At 42.4% G+C, this 17,875-nt stretch overlaps 1 protein-coding gene across 5 annotated transcripts in view; it reads left to right on the forward strand.

Moving 5' to 3' along the window:
- The window catches only part of LOC137350619 (cytoplasmic polyadenylation element-binding protein 1-like), a 79,549-nt gene that overhangs the window by 41,910 nt on the left and 19,764 nt on the right, over nucleotides 1-17,875 (forward strand). For all 5 annotated transcript variants that reach the window (XM_068015366.1, XM_068015361.1, XM_068015362.1 and 2 more), the window contains exon 3: nucleotides 8,282-8,502. In XM_068015366.1, the coding sequence (XP_067871467.1) occupies nucleotides 8,282-8,502 (221 nt within the window). The remainder of the gene's footprint in view (nucleotides 1-8,281; nucleotides 8,503-17,875) is intronic.

Here is a 17,875-nt window from a genome sequence, read left to right on the forward strand (position 1 = left end):
GCTGTGATTAATTCTTGTCTGTTCAAGGCGGACTACTACTTAAAGCTACAGTCCTAACGTAACTCTCTAGCTTGCCAAAATCTAACTTTGCAATATTAGATGTAGAATTTTGTTGAAACAAATGTTGAGAATTAATGCCTAATTGGCATACTGTAAGAACCTTTTATGTACCAGTTTCTGTTTGCCTCTAGTGTATATCTCCTCTCTCCCATTCTGGGTCTTTCATTCCTGGCTACACCCATTAATCAGAAGACTATAATACAGCTAGCTATCTGTTGTATACTTCTGGGCTGCAGTCGATACTGTTTTGAATTGCCTTATCACTTTTTTTTTAAATAATGCAGAGTGACAACTCTAGCTTTATCTGGAAGTTTTCACTGGAATTTCTGGTCAAACTGTTGCTACACAACTGAAAATTGTATAACTTCTTGCCATGAATTGTTTCTAATTAACAAATAGATTATAGAATGGTTCTAGATTGAAGCAGTTGTTACCAGGGTGTGCTCTGCTACATTTTCTAAGATGCTAAATTCAAATAACTATAAATAACTAGTTGACTTGTGAACACTGATATTAAATATAGAGCTCTGTGGTTGAGACTTAAAACAATGTTTTATGAACAAGTTGATAAAGCAAAACTGTCTTGGGGCTACTTAATTCAGATCTGATTTGCAGTGTTGAAGCTTGTAATCATACACTTTTCTGTTAAAACAAACTCTGGTAAATGTCTGGTGCTAGCTTCAAATAGTACATTTGCACCCAGAGGTAAATCTTTGCTCAGACATACGCCCACAAAGTTGGTTTCTGTGTCGAGTTGCAGCTGGATGTGCTATTTTAATATTTGGGTACTTGCAGCACTGTCTTTTTTCCCCAACAACCCACTCAAATTTATTTTCTGCAACTTACAATAATTGTTGTAAATTTGAAAATTCCAAGATAGCAGATGTTGTATGTGATCTTCATTTGAGGGAAAGTCATCCCTCGACCCCTCAATGGAGGTTTCTTGGTTGTCATTCTGTGGCTTTGGCCAAGGTGACAGACCCTGTTCTAAATTGCAAGGAGGTCACCAAGTCCCAATGGCATCTGGTACTGTCTATGCATTGGCCTGGCTCACTGGCATTTTTTTCTACCCATGCCAAATGGATGTCCTGATGAGTACGAACTCATTAATTCACATTAACTTCTAAAGCAAGCTATTTAGAAATCCTGTTTCTGTCCAGACTTCCCTAATAAGGAAACAACAGTTTAGAAAAATAGGAAGTAGACTTGTCAAATGCCAAAACCTAGCTCCTGGCCCTGGCCTCCAAGTGTAGGCTGCTATTGGGTTTGAGTGCAGGTCAAATTTTCCACTAGTTTCTAATCCAGAACTACCCTGTCTGAGGCATTGCAGGGATCTGGAACTAAAAAAAATTCTCTCCTAGTGGATCTACTCTGACTCTCTAGTCAGTGGTCAATCAAACACATTTGGAGTCCTGTGGACCCACCTAGTTTAAATATTGGATGAACTTGGTCACACATGGCTGACTAAGCACACAAACCAAGCTGAAACAATGAGCATCTAAAATACAGACACTCTCTACTAAACTGCAATGTTGCTCATTGCTGGGTTGATGCTGATTATTTGAGTGATTTTGGAAGATGGATTTTTCCCTTTCTTGTGGCTTGTAGTTTGAGACCTCCCCTCTGACCTTTTTTGCCACATTTAGCTGCTTACACTGGATCTTGCATAGAAATCTAGAAAGCCTTTTCACTGCATGCCTAAGTTCCCATGGGAGCAGACAATCAGCAAAGCCTAGTTAACATTTACCACCTCCCAAATCCAGTAGCTTGTAGCTACTCTTGTAGCTTCATGTTTCTAAGGGTAGTAAGGATGGCCGTTAGTGTAGAAATCCTGCAGGTTCGTCTGGTTCAAGAAGGATGGATTGATTCCTAAAGTAACACTTAACTAGCTTAGCAACAGAACTTATTGATAAAGTTACCTTGTTCAAGTTTTACCAGTTCAGCTGATTTGATTGGCATTTTAAAGAAAATGCATCAATATTGCTACTTTATCAGGTTTGGTTTCATTCTATTCCCTTCAGCCTTTTACTGCTAAGCTATTGATCAAATTGCTATGTTCTTGCAGCAGATTTAAATAGGACAAGAGGCATAAATGTGAAGACTCTGGTGGCTTGGACTGCGATCCAGCAGCTCTTGCACATCAACTTGGGCTCTTCCTTGGCTGGAAATGAAGTAGGTCATGGTGGAATAGAAATTGTCTCCTCTATGCCTCAAAAAGCACATGGTTACCTCAGTCTGGTGGAGGCCATCTTTTCACCCTACTGCTCAACTCCTGATCCCTCTAGCTATATGTGCTTTACCGAGGCCTCAATTTGGTTTACTGCAGATCAGCATTCCTCAGAGCTGCACACAGCAGTAGAAATATGCCATGCAGGGAACAAACAGGCTATGCACAAACAGCAGTCCCTTTTTAAATGCATACAACTATCTTAAAGGTACTGTGCAGTGCAAGAAACAGGCCAAGCATAGAGAAGGGAAATTAGAGGGAACATTGTTTTAGATCTATATTCCCAACATAAGGTTGCAGTTGGATATACTTTCCTCACTTTTAACTATTACTGTAATACAGCTGTTTCAGGATATCCATGTCTTTCCAGGTAACCTGAACAGTTCTGGGCTCTTGGGCCTCTTTATTTTATTTATTTTATAGATACAGCACTGAAACAGGCCCTTCGGCCCACTGAGTCTGTGCTGACCAACAACTACCCATTTATACTAACTCTACAGTAATCCCATATTCCCTACCACCTACCTACACTAGGGGCAATTTACAACAGTCAATTTACCTATCACCTGCAAGTCTTTGGCTGTGGGAGGAAACCGGAGTACCCGGCGCAAACCCACGTGGTCACTGAGAACTTGCAAACTCCGCACAGGCAGTACCCAGAATCGAACCCGGGTCCCTGGAGCGGTGAGGCTGCGGTGCTAGCCACTGTGCCGCCCCTTCTGAAGGAATTGATTTTGAGTCACCATTCACAAATTGTCCTGTAGTGCCTTACTCAAGTAGTCATTTGGTGTGTATATATTAAGAAATGTTACAAGGTGGTGGGAGAAGGTGTAGTTTAAACTGATAATTCACCTTGATATTATACCACACTCAAGCATGTCAGTCGACAGCAATTCCTGTTTTTCCTAGCTTGGGATCTGAAGCCAATTATGGCACTGTCTGTTGTAAAACTGGCTGAAATGTACTTGTTTTCTTGCACAGGCTGAGATCAAACATGAGTTTACAAAATGAGCTGTTAAATTTTTTTTGCCTGTTAAGCATGTTTCATAATTTCAGGCTTATCGTTCCTTTCCTCCTATCCAAATCATCCCAATTGAAAATTGTAGCAGCCTGAAATTTCATTTAATTTTTAAAATACTGTCAGCATTTTACACCTTGCCATCAATCTTGAGGTTATTTTGCTCATGACATTTTCCAAAAGTGGCATATCAAACCTTCTCTAATCTGCAGGATTTCATACTGGTGTGGGAGAAGAAGCTGTATTCACTAATATACACTGAAATCAGTATATTTCCAGTTTGTGGAAAGGAACCAACATCACACTAGTCAAGTGAACTTGCCATCAGTTGACTGCAGAATAACCTTACCTTCAATGTCAACTCAACTTAAGGTGGATTGAATCAAAATGGTATTGCTTATACAGATATTCTTAAGGAATGGGAATCTATGCATTCCACTGCAAATACTAGATTGCTTTAGTGCAGAATTTAGCAATTTAAGTGCAAAATGAGAAACCTGCATTCAAACTAAATAAATGAGCTGCCTGTGGGTTGTACTGAAACTTCTTGTGAAGCAAATTTTAGAAATAGCAGGTCTGATTTGGCTTTGTAGCCATTATGAACTTCCTCACAATTTGATGCCAAAAGTATTAATGTTGCTCTGCCTTTAGACTTTCACTTCAATTTAAGTAAAAATAGTCTTTTTAAGCCCCTGGCCATGCTCCCATTTCAGATTTATTCACCTGATGCACTTCAGTATTGTGTTGGATAGAAGATTGCAATTTAAGCACTGTAGGGACACTTTTTGGCTCCATGCAATAATGGTGGTGCTTGAATTTAAATTGTCTACTCTTAACACTTGTTTTCCCCTTTTTATAATACATCACATACTTGGATTCCCTACTTGCAAGTCAGCATTCCAGCCCTTGAACTTCCAACTATACTTTGTTTTGGTGATTTTTAATTTATGCCCCCTTGTTGCTTTGCAAATAGCGATAATTACTGTTTATTAGGTCAAGGAAATCAATTTTTTGGCAAAATTAATTCCCTCCAGTTCTGTTAAGTATTGATGGGAATTATGGCTACTGCTAAGGCAGTCTTGACTAGACTTTTTATTTGAGATTTTTTGTGATTTACTTGACTACTGTAGAGCAATAATGGTGCCATGTTATAACTTTATGCCTAATTATTACCACATGCCTACCACATGCCTCCTTTGGGACATTGTGGTCATCTCTAAGCTTTGAACTGAGATGAGTACAATCTTGTTTTGAAATCAATAAGATCATCCTGCTGAGTTAGTTGATATGAGTTTGACTTGACTAATATCTAGCTGTAGAGGAGTGGCATCATCACTCCTCCATGCAAACTAATTGAAATTTGAATCACTGGTTGCACAAACACTGGATTATTTAACCTTGGCTGATTTAACTCTGGAATCCTTCCCTCTGTCTCAGCTTTTTTTTTTTGCTGCAGTCAGTTGTCAGTGAGTTCTTTGGTGCAGCCAGTAAGTCTGTCTTTAGGCTGTACTCCATAATTTTGTTTTATCTACAATGCATTCTATAAAAAGTGGCTATTGTAATACAACAGACAATAAGGGAGCTGACCTCCATGTTCTACTGTATTGCCCAGCATGACCATGTAAAGGGGAAGTTTAAGTACTAGTAATTTCCCACAAATCAAAACTCAGCTGTGAAGGTTTTAAGGCTGGGTAAAAGATCAAGTATAATGCTTCTGGGGGATGAGGGAGTTGATGCAAGTTGGTGAGGGCAGAGATAATTGAACAGAACTCTTGTGGTACAGGATACAGCCACTTGTATCTGTCAGTTGGGTTATGGCAGATGGGAGGCCAGTAAGCAAGAGTATTTATATATATTTTTTAAAATCCAGCTTGGCTAAGAGTTTTAGCAGTGTAGGGACTATTGCAGGGGTGGAAATGAGCAGCTTTTCTCATGGGTGTGATGTGAATTTTTATGCTGAAGGCTACCAAGATTTTTCACTGCAGCCTAAATGTGGCAGTTTGTGGCAATGGCTTAAAATTCGGATAGGTCAATAAGCAATTTGAAGACCCAGAGCTAACTGGTCACTGGCTGAAGAAATTAGAGCTGGTTGTCATGAGAAAACATCTAGAAACTCTAGATAAGTTGTAGATGGATCCTTGAGTCACTTGTGGCAGGGACAGTGAGGGTGGAAAAGAAAGCCAGTACTGGAAAAGTTGTACTCTGGAACAGGAACCATGCAAGGACATGCCCAAAGAGCAGGGCAGTTGAAGTGGAGGTCAATATGTTTGTGCTGTGATGGTGGACAAGGAAGGATAATACAGTATTCATTGCTGTCGCAGCATGTAATTTAGCTCTGAGGGTAGTTCCAAATACTGTGAACCACTTAGAATCTGGATTGGGAGAGTTTAATGAGCTTTTCCTAAAATGGAAGGAGGGAAGAAATTGCTCTTTACATCCTTGGAGGAAAGTTAGGTTGGAGATGGGCCTGGAGATTGGGGAGGGATGGTGCTTTAGGAAAGAAACCAATATCAGTTAGTGTGAATGCCAAGAATAATAGTTAAATGGGAAGGGGATCAAGCAGGTTGCTGTTGATCTTGCAGAGAACAAGGAAAGATGAAAAAATGTGTAGTGGTGAGGGTTGGAGTGGTTGAGATCCATTTAAAATGGATGGGGTGGAGTCTAGTGGAAAAGGATGCTGTTGGCAGAGGCAGCTGCACAGATGGTCTCAATCTTCATGCTTGGTATTGGAATTTGAGTGCAGGGGGTGTTGGAAGGGGTGCAAGGAGGCATTTGACTATGAAAAGGTGCCTTGTCCTAGGAATGAGGCTGGGTGGCTGTTAAACCTAGTAATGCTTGATATAGTCAAGCTAGTTCTGTAGCAGGCACAATAGTTTAGAGCACTCAAGTTGGAGTTGAGATGAAGACTACTGGCTGGAGATGGTAAGTGTCTTGATGGGAATCTTGGATCCGACTACCTGGAGTACTATCCTGTTCAGGTTGTTGGGTACGAAGGTTTTGTATATTCAAGCAGTGAAGTTGATCTCTAGTATTGAGGCTGAGTTGTGAAGTCTGGAGAAATTAGATGTCCCCTATTCAGGAAGAAGGCTGCAGAGCTGGAGGTACCAAATAGAAATTGGTAAATCTGGCATTCTGAATTGTTGAAATGGGAACAACTTAACAGGTAAAATTGTGTGTAAGCCAAGTGGTAAGAGTACCTTTCTAATCTCAGTTCAGTGCAGTAAGCTGGAATCCTCCCAAATAATTTAAATGTGGCTATGGAGAAAGGTATCATTCAATATGATCATCTATCCCAATTCCACCTTCCTGAACTAACCCTATATCCCTTGTTCGTTCTTTCCTTGGTCTCATCTACCTCGTGTCTTGAATATACTCAGTGTCCACACTTCTTTGGGGTAGAGAATTCCAAATGTTTGCAACCTAGTGTGACTTAGTTCTGGACTCCCTAATCTGGGAAAAAAAATCATTCCAGTATCTACCTTGTCAAGTCCCCTTAAGAATTTTAAATGTTTCAGTGAGAGTACCTTGTTTTAAATTTGAGGAAAAATAGGCTCAGTCTACACAATCCCTCCTTGTAGGACAATTTCTTCATCCTAGGCATCGGTCTATGGAATCTCTTTGCACTCCAAGGCAAGTGTGTCCTTTCTAATGAAAGGTCAGAGACCTGAAACATTAACATTGCTTCTCTGTCCACAGATGCTGCCAGACCTGCTGAGTATTTCTAACACTTTTTTTTTGGTTTTATTTAAAGTAGTCCTTCCTTGGGTAAGGAGACCAAAACTACAAAACACCCAGGTGTGGTCTCACCAATCCACTATACAATTGCTGTGAGACTTCCTTCTCTTGTACTCCAATTCCTTTGTAATAATTAGGAAAGTAACTGGTATGCTAATTACTTGCTTTACCTGCATGTTAACTTTCTGTGATTCGTGTTTAAGAACATCCAGGTCCCTCTGAATACCAACATTTCCTAGTTCCTTGCTATTTTAAAAATATTCTGCTTTTCTATTTTTCCTACCAAAGTGGATAACTTCACGTTTCTCTACATTATATTCTATCTGACATGTTCATGCCAACTTAATTAACCTATTCGAATTCCTTTTCCACAGGTGTCCTACTCACAGCTTACTTTCCCCACTAGCTTTGTATCATTAGTGAACTTGGATATATTATACTCTCCATCTAAGTCAGAGATAGATTGTAAATAGCTGAGGCCCATCACTGATCCTTGTGATACTGTGCTAGTTATAGCCTGCCAACCTGAAAATTCCCTGTTCATTCCTGCTGTTTTTTTTGTCTATTAACCAATTCTCAATAACTGAGCCCTAATTTTATGTAGTAATCTCATGTTGCACCTGATTGAATACTTTTTTTGAAAATCCAAATACACTGCGTCCACTAGTTTTCCCTTAACTGCACTATGAAGTGCTGTTGAATTAGTTTGGAGTTTGAATTGGGGAGATGGAGGGCATTTATTTTTGTGTAAATGAACAATGAAGCTGGTGAGCCTAAAGGATGGTGAAAGGTGGCTGAATAGTCTGGTCAGTGATCAGCTGAGGAGGTAATCATTGGTATGGGTGGTGAAATGGATCAGTAGTCTGAAAAGCAGGGGACTAGAAATTTGGATGTGCTTTTTAAGGTCTTGCTCAGTCAAACAATGAAGTGAATGAATTGGTTAAGGAAGTCGGGGTGGAATTGGAAGGGTGGATGGAGAAGGATGGGGTGTTCAATTAGTAGATGTCAGGAAGGTTGGAATGGAGCTTAATATGGAATTTGAGGATGATGCTGTCACTGGCATGGGCAGGGTAAGTTATGGACTATAGTGGAATAGGGAGGTCTTGAGGGGCAGAAGCTCTACCAGTAAGCTGCTAAGCAAGCAGGCATTTTGTGTTGAAGTCTTTCATCTAAAGTTAGTGCATAATATTGAAATTGCCTTTTTCTTCTCCCCCCCCCACCCCCCCCCCCCCCCCTTGCAGTTTTAGGCTTACTCACTAACCCCCTGAGTTCTCAGCTGACTAGAACAGCAGTTGGGTTCCCATCACTGGATCCAATAGGGTCAAATTATGCTGACCAAATTGCATCATCTTTGCCAAAGCGAATGGACAGCCGTTCAGTGTTGGACTCGCGATCAAGCAGCCCATCTGACTCTGATACAAGTGGCATCAGCTCTGGCTCTGATCCCCTTTCAGAACTAATGGTAAGATATTTTCAATTTCAAAATCTAGTGGGTTTCTAGTTATGCATGCTTTACCATGGCACAACAAATGGTACAGGTTGTGTTTATACTGGTATAGTAATGTTGCATCCTCCAATGGAGTATAAGCTACAAGAAATTGGCTGTACATGATAGAAGCCCTACCTTGTCTATGGTATGAATCATCATTCATGTCACCTGTAGCAGGTGATATACCCCAAACTTCTCACTCTCTACAGTGAAGTTAGTCCTGTGCAAGACTTCATTTCTGGTACCTGGAGGAGGAAAAAAGATGTGTATGGAAATGCAATTCATTTTGGATTACCACTGGATTTGCTTACTATTAGTGTTAAAATGTAATTCATCATAACATAAGGACTAGGAGTAGGCAATTCAGCCCTTGAGCCTGCTCTGCCATTCAATATGATTATGGCTGATATCATCTCTGTCTCAACTCCACTTTCATGCCCTTTCTCCATGACTCTTCAACCCATTACTAAATAAAAATCTCTGTCTCGTCCTTAAATTTACTCAATGTCCCAGCATCCACAGCATTCTGGGGTAGTGAATTCTACAGACTCTCAACCCTTTTGAGAGAAGTAATTTCTCCTTATCCCAGGGCGGCGCAGTGGTTAGCATCGCAGCCTCACTGCTCCAATGACCCAGGTTCGGTTCTGGGTGCTATGTGTAGAGTTTGCAAGTTCTCCCTGTAACCGCATGGGTTTCTGCTGGGTGCTCTGGTTTCCTCCCACAGCCAAAGACTTGCAGGTTGTTAGGTAAATTGGACATTGTAAATTGCCCCTAGTGTAGGTAGTAGAATGGTGGGGGTGTGGTAGGGAATATGGGATTATTGTAGGATTAGTATAAATGGGTGTTTGTTGGTCAGCACAGACTCGGTGGGCTGAAGGTCTGTTTCAGTGCTGTATCTGACACTGTTTTAAATCTGCTACCCATTATCCTAAAACTGACCTCGTGTTCTAGATTGCCCCACCAGAGGAAACATCCTCTTGTCAATCCCCTTGATCATCTCTCTTTACCTCAATTAGATCTCCTCTCATTCTTAAACTCCAGAGAGTTTGGAATCAATCTAGTGAACCTCTCTGAACTGCCTCCAATGCAACTACATCCCTCAAGGGGACCAAAATTGTACGCAATGCTCCAGGTGCGGTCTCACTAATGTCTTGTCCCATTGCAGCAACACTTTCCTACTTTTATACTCTATTCCTTGAGCAATAAATGCCAAAATTCCATTTGCCTTCCTTTATTACCTGCTGTACCAAAGTAGATGGCACTTATCGGGTATAGTATGTTGAGTTAATTGGACCTAACCCTTGACTCTCTATTGTTTGTACCTTGTATAACATTTTTTCTAAACTCCTATTCTTGCTGGTGTTTAGCAGCCTGTATCTTATACTCAGATTTGTGGAGTTGAGAGCGGTGTTTAATCCCCTACAGGAGTAAGGGATTCTGGGTCTTCACAAATGTTGACATGTGGTTAACCTATTGAAGTGGAAACCTGCTTATTAATTTGAAGTTTAAAATTCTATGTATCGCATGCATAATTTCTGTTGGCTTTTTAAACAAAATCAAAGCTGGCTAATTGCAGTAGCTGTCTTGAGGCTTAAAATTTAAAGTATGCTGTAGTCTCAGCTGCATAATTTACAAGGTAACTAGACTGATATGATCCGAGGAGAATTCCCTGAATACTAGATTCCATGGATTCAAAGGTAGAAAAAGCCACCCTGCTTTTCAAGAAAGGAGGGAGAGAAAACCTAATAGGATAGTTGCCCTGACTGAAGGGAAAATGCTAGAATCTATTAAGGATGTGGTAACATGGCATTTGGAAAATCATATTGATTGGCAGTCAATTTATAGGTTTATGAAAAAAAGTTTGACTTTTTTTTTTGAAGGTGTAACTACCAGGGTAAATAATGGGGAGGCATTGAATGTAGTATGTTTGGGTGTTTAGGAGGTATTTTATAAGATCCTCCACAAAGATTAGAACTTTAGAACAAAGATTCGAATCGGGCTCAGACTCCACAGGCAGGAAGGGAATAGGTGACCACTAGGCAGGCAGTACTGGAATCTCATGTGGCTATTCCCCTGCAAAACAGATACTGCTTTAGATACTGTTGGGGGGTGGAGAATGGTGCCTCGGGAAAGCAGCAACAGCCCAGTTCATTGCACCACAGTTGGCTCTGCTGCACAGGAGAGAAGTAAAAAGTGTGGGAGTGCAACAGTTATAAGGGATTCAATTGTAAGAGGAATAGTTAGGCATTTCTGTGGCTGCTGATGAGACTTCAGGATGGTATGTTGCCTCCCTGATGCTAGGGTCAAGGATGTCTGAGTGAGTGGTTGCAGGACATTCTGAAAGGGGAGGGTGAACAGCCAGTCGTCGTGGTAGACATTGGTACAAATGACGTACGTTTTTTAAAAAGGTTGAGGTCCTAAAATCAGAATATAGGGAGTTGGGAAGTAAGTTGAAAAGTAGGACCTCAAAGGTAGTGATCTCAGGATTACTATTGGTGCCACATGCTAGTCAGAATAGAAATCGCAAGATATATCTGATGAATACATGGCTGAAGAGATGGTATGAGGGGGAGGGATTTAGATTCCTGAGATATTGGGACTGGTTCTGGGGGAGGTGGGACCAGTACAAACTGGATGGGTAAAACTTGGGCAGGACCAGGACTGGTGTCCTAGGGGGAGTATTTGGGTGGTTGGGGAGGGTTTAAATTAAAATGGCAGGGGCATGAGAACCTTTGCAAGGAGTCGGAGGAGCGGGGATCGAGGACAAGAACAAAAAACCGTGAGGGGAATAAGAAAAGTAATAGGCAGAGAAATCAAGGGCCAGAATCACAGGTCACAGTGAAAATAAGTGGGCAAGGGACAGGTAATCTTAAAAAGACGAGCCTTAAGGCTTTGTGCCTTAACGCACAGAGCATTCGCTATAAAGTGGATAAATTAATCATGTAAATGGATATGATTTAGTCTAGATTACAGAGACATGGCTGCAGGGTGACCAGGGATGGGAAATGAACATCCAGGGGTATTCCTTTCTTTGGAAGGACAGACAAAAAGTTAAAAGGCAGTGGGGTTGCATTGCTGGTTAGAGGAAATTAACACAATAGTGAGGAAGGATATTGGCTCTGACTATGTGGAATCTTTATGGGTAGAGCTGTGAAACACTAAGGGGCAAAAAACATTAGTGGGGGTTGTGTATATAGACCCCCAAACTGCAGTGGTATTGGGAATGGCATTAAACAGGAAATTAGACTAGTGTGATAAAGGAACATCTGTAATTATGGGTGCCATTAATCTGCATATAGAGTGGGCAAATCAAATTAGTCAAAACTGTAGAGGAGGAATTCATGGAGTGTGTATGGGATGGTTGTCTGGACCATTATGTTGAACCAACTAGAGAACAGGCCATCCGAGACTGGGTATTGTGTAATGAGAGAGGAATAATTGACAGTCTAGTGCTAGACCCCTTGGGGATGAGCAAACATAATATGATGGAATTCTTCAAGATGGAGAGTGACGTAGTTGGTTCTGAGACGAGGGTGCTGAATCTTAGTAAAGGAAACTACAAAGGTATGAGGTGCAAGTTGGCTATGATGGATTGGGAAACCTTACTTAAAGGGATGACGGTGGATAAGCAATGGCAAACATTCAAAGAGCCCTTGGATGAACTGCAGCAATTGTTTGTTCCTGTCTGGTGCAAAAGTAAAACCATAGCTTACGAGGGAAATTAGATCCAAGGAAGAGGCATACCAATTTGCCAGAAAGAGACCTGGATTGGGAGCAGTTTAGAATTCAGCAAAGGACCAAGGGATTGATTTTAGGGGGAAATAGAGTAAGCTTGTGGGGAACATAAATACTGACTGTAAAAGTTCCTATAGGTATGTGAAGAGAAAAAGATTGAAGACAAATGTAGGTCCCTTACAGTTAGAAATGGGAATTTATTATGGGGTATAAAGAAATGGCTGACCAACTAAGTGCATACTTTGATTCTGTCTTCACAAAGGAGGACACCAGTATCATACCAGAAATGTTGGGGAACATAGGGCTTAGTGAGAGAGGAACTGAAAGAAATCAGTATTAGTAGAGAAATGGTGTTGGTGAAATTAATGGGATTGAAGACCGATAGATCCTCAGGACCTGATAATCTACATTCCAGAGTACTTAAAGAAGTGGCCCTAGAAATAGCGGATGGTTATCTTTCAAGATTCTGTGGACTCTGGAACAGTTCCTACAGATTGGAGGGTAGGTAATGTAACCCCACTATTTAAAAAGGGAGGTCGAGAGAAAGCAGGGAATTATAGACCAGTCAGCCTGAGGTCGGTAGTGGGGAAAATTCTAGAGTCCATTATCAAAGCTTTTATAGCAGAGCACTTGGAGAACAGTGGTAGAATCTGGCAGAGTCAGCATGGATTTATGAAGGGAAAATCATGCTTGACAAATCTACTAGAGTTCTTCGAGGATGTAACTAGTAGAGTTGATGGGGGAGTCAGTGGATGTGGTTTATTTGGACTTTCAGAAGGCTTTCGACAAAGTCCCACGTAAGAGGTTAGTGTGTAAAATTAAAACTCATGGGATTGGGGGTATTCTATTGCGATGGATAGAAAATTGTTTCCTGTATTTCTACCAAAGAGTAGGAATAAATGGGTCTTTTTCCAAATGGCAGGCAGTGACTAGTGGGGTACTGCAGGGATTGGTGTTAAGACCCCAGCTTTTCCCAGTATACATTAATGATTTAGATGAGGGAACTAAATGTAATATCTCCACATTTGCAGATGACACAAAACTGGGTGGGAGGGTGAGTTGTGAGGAGGATGCAAAGAGGCTTCAGGGTGATTTGGACAAGTTGAGTGAGTGGCAGATGCAGTATAATCTGGATAAATGTGAGGTTATCCACTTTGGTAGCAAAAACAGGCAGGCAGATTATTATCTGAACAGCTATAAACAGAGGGAAATATGCAGTGAGACCTGGGTGTTCTCGTACACCAGTCGCTGAAGGTAAGCATGCAGGTGCAACAGGCAGTAAAAAGGGCAAATGGTATGTTGGCCTTCATAGCGAGAGTACAGGAGCAGGGATGTCTTGCTATTATACAGGGCCTTTGTGAGGCCACACCTGGAATATTGTGTGCAGTTTTGGTCTCCATCTCTGAGGAAGGATGCTCTTGCTGTAGAGGGAGTGCAGCAAAGGTTTACCAGACTTGATTCCTGGGATGGCGGGACTGACTTGTGAGGAGAGATTGAGTCGGTTAGGATTATATTTGCTGGAACTCAGAGTGAGGGGGGATTTCATAGAAACCTATAAAGTTCTAATGGCATGACTGGATAGATGCAGGAAGGATGTTCCTGATGGTTCTGGGCTCTCCCACCAGACGTTGTAGACTGAGCATATGGGGGTAAAGCTTTCAGGACTGAGATGAGAAGAAATTCCTTCACCCAGAGAGTGGTGAGCCTGTGGAATTCACTACCCCAGAAAGTAGTTGAGGCCAAAACTTTGTATTTTTTCAAGAAGCAGTTAGATATCCCTCTTGGGGCAAAAGGGATCAAAGGGTATAGGGGGGGAAAGTGGGGACAGGTTACTGAGTTGGATGAAATAAAAATAAATGCTGGAAATACCCAGCAGGTCTGGGCAGCATCTGTAGAGAGGGAGAGAGAAGCAGAGTTAATGTTTCAGGTCAGTGACCCTTCAGAACTAGCAAATATTAGAAATGTAAGGTTATAAACAAGTAAAGTGGGGGTGGGGCAAGAGATAACAAAGGAGAAGGGGTAAATAGGATAAGGTCACAATAGTTGACCAGAAGGTTCTGTAGCAAAGGCAAACAATATGTTAATGGTTTGTTGAAAGACAAAGCATTAGTACAAATAGGGTGTTAATGGGCTGAGAATTGAACAGCCGCAAGTACAAACATGAAAAAAAAAGTGGGAAGCAAACTGAACAAACTAAGATGAAATAAAATAAACACACAATTCAAGGAAAAAGAAAAAAATAACTGAAAATAAAAGTAAAATGGGGGGGCTCATCATGCTCTGAAATTATTGAACTCTGTGTTCAGTCCAGCAGGCTGTAGTGTGCCTAATTGGTAAATGAGATGCTGTTCCTCGAGCTTGTGTTGATCACTGGAACACTGCAGCAATCCCAGGACAGAGATGAGAGCGGGGGAGTGTTGAAATGGCAAGCAACTGGAAGCTTGGAGTCCTGCTTGCGTACTGAGCGGAGGTGTTCTGCAAAGCGGTCACCCAGTCTGCGTTTGGTCTCCCCAATGTAGAGACGACCACATTGTGAGCAGCGAATACAGTATACTACATTGAAAGAAGTACAAGTAAATCGCTGCTTCACCTGAAAGTGTTTGGGGCCTGGGATAGTGAGGAGGGAGGAGGTAAATGGGCAGGTATTACACCTCCTGCAATTGCAGGGGAAGGCCCCATGGGAAGGGGATGAGGTGGTGGGGATAATGGAGGAGTGGACCAGGGTGTCTCAAGAGGTAATGATCCCTCAGCAATGCTGACTGGAAGGGAGGGGAAGATGCGTTTGGTAGTGGCATCACGCTAGAGGTGGTGGAGGATGATCCTTCGGATATGAAGGCTGATGGGGTGGAAAGGGAGGACAACGGGAACCTTGTCGTGGTTATGGGAGGGAGGAGAAGGGGTGAGGATAGAGGTGAGGGAAATGGGCTGGACACGGTTGAGGGACCTGTCGACCACAGTGGGGGGGGGGGGGGAAATCCTCAGTTGAGGAAAAGACATATCCGAAGTGCCATCATGAACTCAAGTAGACTTCATACCCTGCCTCCTGTAAGGACTCCATTCCATTCTCCCAATTTCTCCGTCTCTTGATTCTTCTGCTCTGATGATGCTACCTTCCATAACAGCGCTTCTGATATGTCTTCCTTTTTCCTCAACCGAGGATTCTCTTTTTTTTTTCCCGCCCCCCTGCACACTGTGGTTGACAGAGCCCTCAACTGTCTGGCCCATTTCCTGCACCTCTGCCCTCACCCCTTCCCCTCCCTCCCAGAACTGTGACAGGATTCCCCTTGTCCTCCCTTTCCACCCCATCAGCCTTCATATCCAAAGGATCATCCTCTGCCACCTCCAGTGTGATGCCACTACCAAATGCATCTTCCCTTCCCTTCCCCTGTCAGCATTCCGAAGGGATCGTTCCCTCCACAACACCTTGGTCCACTCCTCCATTACCCCCACCACCTCATCCCCTTTCCATGGCACCTTCCCCTGCAATTGCAGGAGGTGTAATACCTGCCCATTTACCACCTCCTCCTCACTATCCCAGGCCCCAAACACTCCTTTCAGGTGAAGCAGTGATTTACTTGTACTTCTTTCAATTTAGTATACTGTATTCGCTGCTCGCAATGTGGTCGTCTCTACATTGGGGAGAGCAAACGCAGACTGGGTGACCGCTTTGTGGAATACCTCTGCTGAGTCCGCAAGCAGGAGCCCGAGCATCCAGTTGCTTGCCATTTCAACACCCCCCACCCTGCTCTCATGCTGACATCTCTGTCCTGGGATTGCTGCAGTGTTCCAGTGAACATCAGTGCAAGCTCAGAACCGCATCTCATTTACCGATTAGGCACACTACAGCCTACCGGACTGAACATCAAGTTCAATAATTTCAGAGCATGACGGGGACCCCCCCCACCATACCTTTTTTTATTTTCAATTTTATTTTATTTCATCATAGATTGTTCAGTTTGCTTACCCAGTTTTTCATGTTTGTACTTGCGGCTGTTCAATTCTCAGTCCATTAACACCCTATCTGTACTAATGCTTTGCTAGTTCTGAAGAAGGGTCACTGACCTGAAACATTAACTCTGCTTCTCGTGCCACAGATGCTGCCAGACCGGCTGAGTATTTCCAGCATTTCTTGTTTTATTTCAGATATCCAGCATCTGCAGTATTTTGCTTTTATTACTGAGTTGGATGATTAGCCATGATGATGAAAGGTGGAGCAGGCTCGAAGGGCCGAATGGCCTCCTGTTCCTATTTTCTGTTTCTATATTTGAGATTGGTGGTAATGTGGGTTGAAGATTGGTTAATGGACAGAATCAATAGGATGGCAGGGTGTAGCTTCTGGGGTGCTACAAGGGTCAGTGCTTGGACCTAATCTGTTTACAGCCTGTATCAGATTTGAATAAGGGGACCAGGTGTAATGGAGCCAAGCTTGCTCATACAAAGCTAGGTGAGCAATTGAGCTCTGAGGAGAATGGAGGCTGCAAAATAAACCAGGGCAAGTGAGGTGGGCAAGGTGGTGGTAGATGGAGTATAATATGGGGAAATGGGAAATTTTCCCATTTTTGTAACAAGAATAGAAAAGCAGAATATTTTTAAAAAGAGAATAGTTAATGTTGACATTCAGAGGGAGTTGGCGATCCTTGTATGCATTGGAGTTGACCTGCAGGTACTACAAACAATTGGGAAGGTAAATGGCATAATTGCAAGGTGTTTGGAGTGCAAGAGTAAGAAAGCAAGTCTTGTTGCAATTATACAGGGCTTTGAAACCACAACTGGAGTACAAGATTCCTGGGATAAGAGCTTGTCCTGAAGTGTTTTGAGTAGACTGGGTCTATAATTCCTTGGAATTTAGAAGAATGAAGTAATCTTGTTGACCTATAAAATTCTTGAGGCTTGATGAGGTAGATGCTGGAAGGACATTTCCCCTGGCTGGAGTTTCTAGAACTAGGGGGTCTCCAGATAAGGCGGCAGCCATTTGGGACTGGGATGAGGAGAAATATTTTTTCACAGGGTTGTGAATCTTGGGAATCCTCTACCCAGAGGGCTGTGGATGCTCAATTGTTTGTATAAAAGATGGCAAAAGATTTTTGGGCAACAAGGAGTCCATGTGGAAATTATTTAGGTGTGGTCTTAAATGGCAGAGCAGTCTTGATGGGCCATATAGAATCATAGTCATAGAGATACAGCACTGAAACAGGCCCTTCGGCCCACTGAGTCTGCCGACCAACAACCACCCATTTATGCTAATCATACATTAATCCCATATTCCCTACCATTCTCCTACCACCTACCTACACTAAGGTAAATTGGCCATTGTAAATTGCCCCATCAACCTGCAAGTCTTTTGGCATTGGGAGGAAACCAGAGCACCTGACGGAAACCCACGGAGAACTTGCAAACTCCACGCAGGCAGTACCCAGAACTGAACCTAGGTCGCTGGAGCTGAGAGGCTGCGGTGCTAGCCACTGCTGCCTGGTTACATCACAGAAGGAGGCACTTTGGCCTGTCGTGGCCTATTGCTGCTCCTATTTGTTCTTGACTCAGCGTGCTGCTCCGTTTGAGCTAGAGATAAGTAACTTAGGATTGCCTGTTTCCTGTAGGCTTCACTTTTCAG

The sequence above is a fragment of the Heterodontus francisci genome, chromosome 35, assembly GCF_036365525.1.
Source record: "Heterodontus francisci isolate sHetFra1 chromosome 35, sHetFra1.hap1, whole genome shotgun sequence".
NCBI lineage: Eukaryota > Metazoa > Chordata > Chondrichthyes > Heterodontiformes > Heterodontidae > Heterodontus > Heterodontus francisci.